This window comes from Sturnus vulgaris, chromosome 1, assembly GCF_052056855.1.
Source record: "Sturnus vulgaris isolate bStuVul1 chromosome 1, bStuVul1.hap1, whole genome shotgun sequence".
Classification (NCBI taxonomy): Eukaryota; Metazoa; Chordata; class Aves; order Passeriformes; family Sturnidae; genus Sturnus; species Sturnus vulgaris.
The window spans coordinates 16223053-16233520 of record NC_142243.1 but is presented as its reverse complement, the minus strand read 5'-3'; the positions used below and the strand labels follow the sequence as shown (position 1 = coordinate 16233520).

The window sequence follows — 10468 nt, the reverse complement described above, 5'->3', positions numbered from 1 at the left end:
TGGGGGGGTAAGTCCTTGAAGTCAACTTATTTTTCTTATTCAAAAGCTTCTTGCTATATGCATAGGATAGTGTCAAAAAGGAAAAGAAATAGTGATGCATCATTGGGTCATTAAAGATTATTACAAGATTACCCATAAAGCATAAAGGTTATCTTTGCTTTCTGGCCAGCTTAACAGCACAAGTGTTAATGAACAGTTTATTGTCATTCCTGGTTGTTTTTGTGCCTGTTACATATATGGGGTTTCCAAGAAACTTGTCTGTTGAAGCATTGGAATTTGATCGCTGGTGCACTTGGAAGCACCTAGGAGCTGGAATTTCTCCTGTCATAATTACTGGGCAGAGACAGGAGAGCACTGGATTGAGTTTGTGTAACAGGGTTTTATAGTGAGGAGGCTACATGGGTGACATGTGGGAGAAGATGCCAGAAGCTTCCCTATATCCAATAGGGCGCTGCCAAGCAGCTCCAGGAGCACCCGCTCCTGTGCAGGGCCGAGCCCATCAGCTCCGGTGGCAAAGCCTCTGAGACAACAAAGTGAAGGGGAAGAAGCTCTGCCCAAGAGCAACGCAGCCAGAGAGAGAGGAGTGAGTACGTGAGAGAAACTCTGCAGACACCAAGGTCAGTGAAGGAGATGGAGCAGGGTTAGAGTGAGAATCCTCCTTGGCCTGCAGAGGGAGGAGCGGCAGAGCCAACCTGTGAACTGAGCACAGCCCCAGTTCCTGTCCCACCCCCACCCTGCTCTTACCACTTGAGGGGGAGGAGGGAAAGAAAAGTGGAAGTGAAGTTGAAAACAGGAAAGAAGAGGGGTAAGATAAGAGGCGTTGATTTGGTTTTATTTCTCATTTGATTTGGTACTAAACCCATTTTCCTGACTCAAAACTGTTTTACCCATGATGCTAAGTGTGAGTGATCTCTCCCTGCCTTCATCTTAACCCACAGGCCTTTTGCCATGTTTCCCCTGTCCTAAGGAGGAAGCTAAGGAGGGGAGACATAGAAAGGCTTTGGTGGGCTCTTGGTGTCCAGCCAGGGTCAACACATCACAACCACAAAAGCAGCTTCCAGAAATCAGTCAGAGGGGAGATAACCTCAGTTTCTTTTAGTCTCCTGATGTTGAAAATTGGGTAGAGCTAAGTGCTTAGATAGACCGTCTGTTTATTAAATACCTCTGAAGTGGTCACAAGGAGGGTGGCACTTAAAAATAAGAAATTCAAACTTGGACATAATTCTGAATTTTCTGTATTCCTGAGGCTGGCGTGCCAGAATTCTACCAGCAAGCTTAATACAAAGAAAATGCAAACTTCAAGTGAAAGTTGTGGCCTGCTCCTTTTGGCTGCTTCCTACTCTGTCAACTGTCTACACCTGAGTCAACTGAAATGTCAGAAGAGTTTCTTAAATCTTAACTCCTTTAAACTGGCCATGAAGTTAGGAATGGCTTGCTCTAACTTTCTGCTCTATTGATCTTCTTGGAAACTTGGGCTAGAAGCAAAGAGAGCTATTTTTGCTTCTAAAACATGGTCAAACAACACGATGAGAGGTGAGAGTAAGCACTTTAAACAGTCTGCTGTCCTGTTTAAGGGCGAGTTTGGAAGGAAATTTTCAAAGGCGTCTCTCTAGAAAGCAGATTCAAGTGGCCACTCTCCCATACTGACTTGGGAAAATATTTCCATGGAGAAAAGTGGAAAAAACCTGTTTATTTATCAAGCAAAGTATTCACAAACATAAAAAATTAGTAATATTAAACAATAAAACTCTTGCTGTTCTGAAGACATGGCAAATTCAGAAGGTCCTTTTTGTAGAACGCAGCTTAGGTCACTCAGTCTCTCATCAGTCCCTCCTGTGCTGGAAAATGCCAAATCCTGGGCCCCAGTGGGCCACAAGTGTGAGTTCCTGGTGCTTTTCTGCATTTTCAGTCCAGAGTCAGGCTGAGCAGTTCCAAGCAGAAGAAAAGCCACAGTCTGGGGAACTTCTTTGACTCAGCTAGCTAAAAAAACTAAATAAAAGCAAAGGAGAGCCCTCTCCTGCTGCAGACAACACAGTATGTGAGAAGGAAAGCTGAAGCTCTTATCGATATATTTTTGAATATACAACCGCCTCAGACAGTCCACTGCTTCTCCTTCTCCCCCCTTCACTCTCAGATCTAGTTTTAAACGTACAAAACTTATTTCTGGGTTAAACAGACGAATGGGAATACAATTAAGCATTATAAAGTCACCCCAGGACAGCTGCTCTCTCTACTTCCCTCAGAAGTAGATTTCACTTTTTCCAAACCCATGACTCATACATGTTTATTAAGAGGCCTTCCTCTGGTGTTGGCAACGTGAGATCATCATCTGCTCCTTCCACAGCATCATCAATGCATAAATGGCTGCAACATTTGCCATTAGAGCATTAGTATGCACCATGAAACATTTAATGGGAGAAGTGGGGAGTCTAGTGCTGAGGTTGTGCACTTTAGTGCATTTGTTTTTTCTCAAATCTAGGTTTGTGGTTAATGCCCTGTCCTGGAAACATAACGCTGCTAGCTGTAATTCTGGGATTCAGCACGGGATTTTGACTTGCAGCTCAGGAGCAGATTTCTTCTAAGATTAATATGAGCTTTCATTCTTTCACTACTCTTTCAAAAACTGTTCTGGAGGAAACAGAAGGATCCTGCCCTGTCTACTGGATTTCATGGAACAGGCCAGAAGTCACAGGAAACAGAGGCAGACCCTGTCACACTTGCTCAGTCAGAAGAAACCCTCCATGGTAGCAGATTTTGACGCAGTGGTTAGTGTTTATAATAACTTTAATACATTCAGTAAACACAAAAAATACATTTAACAACATTAAGATGTTGACACAAAAATGAGAAATGCGAATCTCTAAGTTTTAATTTCTTCTGTTATTTTTCTTGCCTGGCTTTTCTGAAGCCTTTACTTCCCTGCTCTGTTTATTTTTTTTTCCTTTCATTTTCTTCATGTCTTATATTCCCTGAGAATCATTACAATTGAATCTACATATAATAAATAAAAAATAAGAAAAATTAAATTATGAATTCAAAATTACAAAACACTAAACTTAGTCACAAACAACCTTTATAAGTTCTCAAGACCAAGTTTTTTAGATATGGTACTGGGTGATCTGCCAAAGTTTCCAAAAAATGTTAAAAACACTGGAATAAAAACAAGGCCATGAAGACCCCCAAATAAAATAACAAGGAACATGATCTTGAAGAATGTCCTAAAGATGTAGGTGTTTGCTGCAGCCAGGACAAGTACTCCTAGTATCGTAGAAACTGCACCTTGTAGTACTGGGTAACCCAGCAGGGACAGAGCTTCAATTGCCCTTTTATTGGCTGACGACTCTACACTCGTAACAAAGGCATAGGAAATATGAGCAGAAAAATCTACTGAAAACCCAATGCAAATGACCAAGTTGATCATGGATATGGAATCAAGATTGACGCTCCAGAATGTCATGAAACCAGCAACACCAACTACAACAGAGGCTATGGCAAAAGTCACCCACAAGGAGCACAAGGGGTTGGGAATGAGCAGGAGGGAGACAACGAGCATGGCCCCGGCAGCAACGACAATGTTCTGAATAGTGTTCTGCACGATTACCAGGTACTGGTCGTAGTAGATGAAGGCTGGGTGATACACCAGCAGTGGAATGCTGCACTGCTTGGCTGCCTCTCTTAACTCATTGAGGAGATTCTTCTCATCCACAGCTGATGTCACATTCACTGTCTGGATGAAGAAACGTGAAGCTTCTATTTCATCCTGCGTCTTGTTTATGTCCCACTCAAAACTGGGAAGACTCCTGAACAGTATAGTTAATCTGTTTAAGAAGTCAGTCTTATTGTTTATATTTATCAAACCCCTTCTGGCAAGTTCTGTGTATACTCTCAGCCATGACTCTGAGAGGTTCTTATCTACATAGGAAATGTTCTCTAAATTCTGTACACAGCTCTCAATGCCAAGACGTACGGACTCGTTCCAGTAATCTACACTCTCAGTAATGACAACCATGACCCTGGGTCCATATGTGGAGAAATATTTCTGATCATCGTCGTAGTATGGAATAACGTAGGAGTTGTCATTTGCCAGATTTCGGAGATCGATGCCTTCCCTGATCTGAGTACACCCATAAATGCTGCCACCCAAATATGCTCCGTACAGCAACACCATGAGCAGCTTGAGCCACTTATTTGTAACAAAAGGGCCATAATACTTCTTAAAGAATATGATCATTGGATGCTCACCTTCTGGCTCAGATGGCTGCCTAGAGCCGCTGTCGATACAGCAAGCATTGTACAAGCAGGAGTTCTCAGCCTGATCTTTACCTACATCCACACGCATACAAGTCAGCCAGTGTCGGTTCCCTTGCTCCCTTTTGTGATTTAATACCAGAACTGCCCCAAAGAAGGTCAGGGTATATACATAACAGAAGACAAAAGCTGTGCCCGTATAGAGGCAAAAAGACCTCACGGATGGAAAAGCAGTCCAGGTGCCAATGAAGAAGGCCAAAACATCTGTCAGAGTGGTGATGGTCACAGAAAGTGCTGCCTCTGAATAAGTCTCAGCCAGCAGGGACTTAACATTGGATTTATCTTTTTTCCTTAAACTTTGTTCCCAGGAAGCAATCATGATGAACATGTCATCAACGCCAACCCCTGCAAGAGGAGAGTCTGTTAATGCTGCACTGCAAACGGCAGCTTCCACCAACACCCAACAAAACTACAACATCAATCACATTTCATTCTGCATGAAATCTTGAAAAGGCAGTTGGGCTACTAACACTGCTCGAGGGCTGAAGCAAGTTACAAGAGAATCTGCAAAACAGATCCTTCGGGTGTAGCTGAATGTATCATCTTTCAGCACCTCCTGGTGACCTGATGGGGTGCTGATCCCTCACCTACTCTGCTGAAGGGCTGAGCACACCTACTGCATCTCTGACAAGTGTCTTGTAGCTGATGTCCAGGTGTCCCCTGATGCAGATGGCACAGATTTCAAAGCATCACATATTCTGATGCTCAACTATTCTCATCACTGGAAGCATCCTCCATTATCTATGGAATCTCTTCTTCAGCACTGTAGCAACTTAGACCAACAATTTCTTGTTCTGCCTTCAGAAGGCAAGAAGAGCAGTTGTTACTACATGGCAGAAGAGTGATTCCAGTCAGTGGCTCGCTTTTTTAATGCTCACTGCCCTCCACTTCTCTCCAGTTTATCTTCCATCATTTATTCATGATTTATTATTCATTTTTGTTCATATTTGTACTGATGCGCTCACAGGTATTACCTGCCAGGTCCCTGGGAAAACCTGCCAGGAAAAATGGATCCTGGCCTTGGGTTTTTGCTATGATGCCAGAGTAAGGGACCTGAAGCTCAAAAATGCAGAGCCTATGGGCTTCTCTCACCTCTGCTAACCCTCAAGATTATCATCTCACACCTTTCAGCATTTTTCCATGTTGTCAGGGGCTCTACTAGTCACTGAAAATTCATCACACAAATGGGAAAGCGAGGCTGCATGACTAGTGGAGTGAGATTTAGCCAAGCACAGTAGATGAGATGAAATAATTACCTGCTACCTGAACAGGCAATTGCCAGTAAACAGGCAAAAATGAATTAAGCAGCAGGCCAAAAGGTACTACTGGATGGCAGTGACCCTGCTTTGGAAAGCAAGCAGCCTTCTAAGCAAATCCTCTGATGTACTGAGAATTTGTTTGCTTTAATGCAAGGAAGACAAAAGTCTGCGTGTTATTTCTGAAGATGTGAAGAGATCGGCTTAAGCCCTTTCCCAGGGATACAAAAGGGTCTTTTGGATAGTCAGGGCTGCTGCAATGGATAAGCAAACAAAGTTTAAAAAAAAAAAGCATCGTAATTATGCAGGAAACAAAGAAACAATGTCTGCCCAAAGGAGCATTAGCATTGGACAGTTTAGGATGATGCACAGCCTCTATCAACCTGGGAGCTCCATGTGTTTTCCTCAGCATGAAACCAAGTACAAGAAAACATCAGGTGAATGTATCATATAGGAGACCAGTAAGGATTTTAAAAGCAGTAATTTGTTTGCAGCAACATTATCTAATTGGAAACATGATCTAATTGCAGCAACATTATCTAACAGCACTTGGAAAGTTCAGCACTGGCTGTTAAGCAGTCTGTGTAACAAGGATGCAATGATATCGACTTCCTTGGGTCTTTGGGGGGAGCTGCTTGCACAAATGGTGCATCACTTCAGTTGTGTAGCTGAATGAGACTGGTTAGTACACAGATGTTATATTGCAGAGGATTAATCATCCTGGCTACATTTCCAGGGACACTCGAACAATGCCAGAGGTGCTAGCCTTACCATTCACATTACTCATTTACAGTCTTCCTGCTGTAGCAGTGGATCTAGATCAGACCTTGTCCTCTAGGAAAAGCTGCCCTTGCACCAGAACCCATCTCCAGTCCCACTGTGGGCACACTGAGCTGAGTTGAGAGGCTTGCCTGCCTGTAGGTGCTCTGAGGGGGCTGCACCTCTGGGTATCTCCTCCACTCACTTCAGGAGAAAATGTTGGATTATCTGACATTCACACCATAAAAGACTGACACCATTAGGTTGCTTTTACTCCACCCTGCTCTTTTTATCTGAATACAACTCACATTTTCTACTTACCCAAAATCAGGAATGGTGCATTTGCTACAGTGATCACAAACGGCACTCCACAGAAGAGCATCAATCCAAAGCTGCTTAATACAGCTAAGCCAGAGGAAAGCACTCCACAGCTCGCAAGCCAGGTATTATTTCTTATACAGCTCAGTCTGAAAATATTTTAAAAAGAATATCTTAGTTATGTGTCAAATATTTCACAGGCAATACCCTGTCTGAAAAGAACACCTGATGAATGATGTTATGAGTGATCCCAGGTGTCAGCATTGGACAAGATTAATTTCTCTAGGAGGTGAGCATTCAACTTGGTCGTGTCTACACTGAACACTTGTTCAGGTATTTATCTGGTACTTACCATGAACCCTATCTAAGCAGCTGGGAATTATGCATAGATAGACAAGAAAAAGCAAAGAAATATATTTTGCCTATTATGAAATGTCACTATTAAATGCAGCTTGAAGAACACTTTCACTCGGCAAGAGCAGAAACAACTGAGGAAGGTAAAGAAGAGCAGAGATCACTGCTCATTGAGCCATAGCTTAGAGACGTTTTACCTTAGGCAAGAGATGATTGCAAAGCTTATTGTCAAGAAATATGTTACGGAGAAGAGCGGGATCACACTCTTGGTATTTCCTTCAAACTCCTGTTGTCTGGACAGCGAGGTAAAGTAAGACACCTGCCGTTAAAAGAAACAAGAAACGATAAAACACTTCTCTTCTCCTTGTTCTTTGTACACACGCACAGCAAGGCCAACCATCGCGTCGGCAGAGGAGCATTGTCCTGGCCCGCGCAAGCCGCCCGCCGTCTCCCGCCGCCGCCTCCTTTCCTTTCCGTTCCGCGACGGCGCTGCCCGGACACTTCGGGCTCGGCGGCTCCGCACGGCCGCACCCGCCCCTGCCTTACCTGAATGGAGCTGAGGCGCAGCTCCGCCAGTTTGGACGAGATGTCGCGCAGGAATCTCTCCAGCCACTGCCGGCTGTCCTGCGCCTCGGGGCCGTCCTCCCGCAGGTAATAGAGCAGCTTCAGGGCCCTCGCCGTGCGCACCAGCCCGCCGTCCGTCTGCACGCCGCCCAGCGCGGTGCCCAGGAAGACGCTGTCATTGAGGGGGAAGCGGAGGCTCTCCGGGGCGGGCGGTTGCTCACCGCCCTGCCGAGGCAGCAGCGGGTTGGGGCTGGCGCAGGCGTCGGCGGTGCGGGCGCAGAGCCGCTCGTACTCGGCGTCGCGCACGGCCGCGTTCAGCCGCAGCACCTCTGCCCACGCCGCCGGCTCCAGGACCGAGGTCCCGTTGGTGGCCACGGCGATGAGGGCGGCGTAGGCGCCCTCGGTGGGCAGCCGCGCGGCGGAGAAGCGCTCCGAGTCGTCGGTGGGGAAGTGCCGCCGCACGAAGTCGCGCTCGGCCTTGGCGGGTCCCCACGTCGGCGTGAACTGCCCCTCGATGTCGTTCGCCTTCAGTTGCGGCAGGAAGGCGAAGCCGGCACCCAGCCCGCCCGACAGCAGCACCGGCACCAGCACGAAGGGCCAGGGGTAGGCGGCCACGGCGCTCGCCAGCCCTTGGAAGAGCCGGCGCAGCGGCCGCTCCACGCAGTCGGTGTTGCGGCAGGAGCAGCGCTCCGCGGCGTCTCGCGGCCCCGCCATGGGCGAGGCGGGCACGGGCTGCAGCGGCGGCTGCTCGCCGCGGACACGTCCCACGCCGGGACCCGACAGAGCGGTCTGTGCTGGCGCCGGAGGAGAGGAGAGGGACGGGTGAGAGAGGAGAGAAAGAGGGAGACGCTTTCCGAGAAGCCCTCTTCCCGTCAGGACCTCGGACCGCGAGTTTTAGCGGACGTAACCGCCCCCGCCGTGACTCAGCGGGTCTTCCACCGCCTCCCTGGGACTAGCAGTGGGGGCCAGGACGGGTAGACCAGGCTCCCCCCGCCGCGCCCCGCCCGTGTTCGTGTCCCCCCTGCCCTTCGTTTCCCGTCTGGCTCTGGCTCCGCGGGGTCCCGCCGTGCTGAGCCGCTGCCCGGAGCCCGGCTTTGGCTCCGGGCTGACCCTGCCTCTTCCCGGCACGGCCACGCGCCTACATGTCGTCCTGTAGACGTCATCGCATTTTTTCGTGCTTTCCCCGAAGCTGCTGCAGTCGCTACTTCAGTACTATGCATTATTCTTCAATCGGAGAGCCAAATACAGACAGTGGTGATGTATACCTTGCAGTGTTTGCTCTTTCAGTGTACAGGTTTACAAAAGGGGGGTGACAGCAGAAGAAATAAAAGACTTTGAAACAAGGGTTAGCTATTCCAATTGGCAAGTCACAAGAATATCGCTGGTGTGATATGCCAGAGCTTTAAGCATTAGCAATGATAGAAAGGATCTTTCCAAGTAAAAAATTATCCTGCAGTCTGGAGTTCTTGAGAATGGTAACAGTGACTTGAGTGGTTTCAGGCTGAGAAGATCATTAAGCTCAGATATGACAGTGCTAGTAGACAGGTGTCCTCCAAACAATATGTCACAGGCAAGCAATTCTCCTTGCCTTTGAGAGAAGCAACTCTCTCCTCTCCTGCCAGTACTTGCAGAAAAATTGTAGGTAGATCTTCTGTCCCATTTAGGGAAGACAGGCTTGGCACCTGTGAGTATAAGATACCCAGCCAGGCTCTGAGCAAGGTTATATATCTCCTGCTGCATTCAGCACCTAGGGCAGGTTGGATCCTGGTGATTCCCTTTTCTTTGCACAGGTGTTCTGAGACAGGTATGTCAGACAAGCACTTTGATGCTATTTCCGGAAGCTCCTAATTTGTTGGAACCTAGGAACTGGCCAGGTGGCACTAGCTACCCAGTCAGGTACCCACTGGGCACAGGCCAGTGCCTTTAGGTTAACTCTGAGGCTTGGGAATCTGCCTAACAGCATGGAAAGATGGCTCTACCAACTCTCAGTTCAAAGTAGTCGTCAAGGAGGTAGTGCATGCCAGTCTTCTCCCAGAATCTGAATGCTTGTCCTTGTTCCCTGGCCTATTCATGCACTTTATATTAAGTTCTTATAAGATAAAATATACTCCTTGGGGCAGGGCCAGGAACTGGTCATAGGGCTTTCAGCAAGTCAGGGTTTCTGGTATTTTTTGGATGAACACACAATCTCTCTCTTTGTTGTTATGTTGCATTCCCCGCAAGTTTCAAAATGCGATTCCAGTGAATTACTGTTTGGCCTTCCTTCCCTGCACTGGTATAGTAGGTCAAAGGACTATCACTCCAATTTCCATGCCAAGTGTACAATAAAACTTTGTGATTTTTTGCAGACCATCTAACTTTTGTCGTTTCTTTCACCTATAAGCATTTATGAATCTTGGCTGCTCCCTTCCCTTTAAGGGTGCGACATCCCTTTTTTGGCATCACAGACAGGATGTCATGGTTAAAGGGGCCCATTTGGGATGTCACCCGTGAATTCCAGACAGGTAGTGATGATAAGGTGTGCCCAACTCTCCTGGGCACATGGAAATTCGAATTGTCCCGATAATAGGGCTTAAATGGATAAATGTGGTAATAAGCAAACAAAATGTATGGAAGGGCAAAAGTAAAGCAGTTTTATCTGCCATTTTTTGCCCAAAAGGAGAGGTATACTAACAAACAGGCCGGGGGAGAAATGATTGGATCTCTGCAGGGTTTGGAGAAAGGACTGCAGGATCAGTTAAATGAGAGAGGAAATAGGCTTTGTAGCAAGTGATGCTTGCTGCCGAGTGCGATAGTGAAAGGCTGCTCGCTGCTGAGCGCAGGAGCAGGAAGAGAGGCTGCCGGCGGGCGCTTGGAGCGCTCCAAGAGGCTGCAGACACAGGAGCTGCTCGCAGCTCAGCAGGGTCGGG

At 47.2% G+C, this 10468-nt stretch overlaps 1 protein-coding gene across 1 annotated transcript; it reads right to left on the bottom strand.

Moving 5' to 3' along the window:
• Positions 1-1659: 1659 nt before the first annotated feature.
• LOC148225089 (patched domain-containing protein 3-like) lies at positions 1660-8435 on the bottom strand. Its single transcript, XM_088160186.1, has 4 exons — positions 7542-8435; positions 7193-7314; positions 6645-6790; positions 1660-4653 (listed from the first exon to the last, which is right to left on the bottom strand). The coding sequence occupies exons 1-4, from the start codon at positions 8271-8273 to the stop codon at positions 3074-3076; spliced, it is 2580 nt and encodes an 859-aa protein (XP_088016312.1). The 5' UTR covers positions 8274-8435; the 3' UTR covers positions 1660-3073.
• Between the last annotated feature and the right edge of the window lie 2033 nt (positions 8436-10468).

Excerpts from the sequence above, each read along its gene's own strand:
- LOC148225089 (XM_088160186.1), bottom strand. The coding sequence starts at position 8,273 with ATGGCGGGGCCGCGAGACGCCGCGGAGCGCTGCTCCTGCCGCAACACC. Across the intron at positions 7,315-7,541 it reads TGCGCCTCAGCTCCATTCAG|GTGTCTTACTTTACCTCGCT; the intron begins GTAAGGCAGGGG and ends TTTTAACGGCAG. Across the intron at positions 6,791-7,192 it reads GCAATCATCTCTTGCCTAAG|ACTGAGCTGTATAAGAAATA; the intron begins GTAAAACGTCTC and ends AAATATTTTCAG.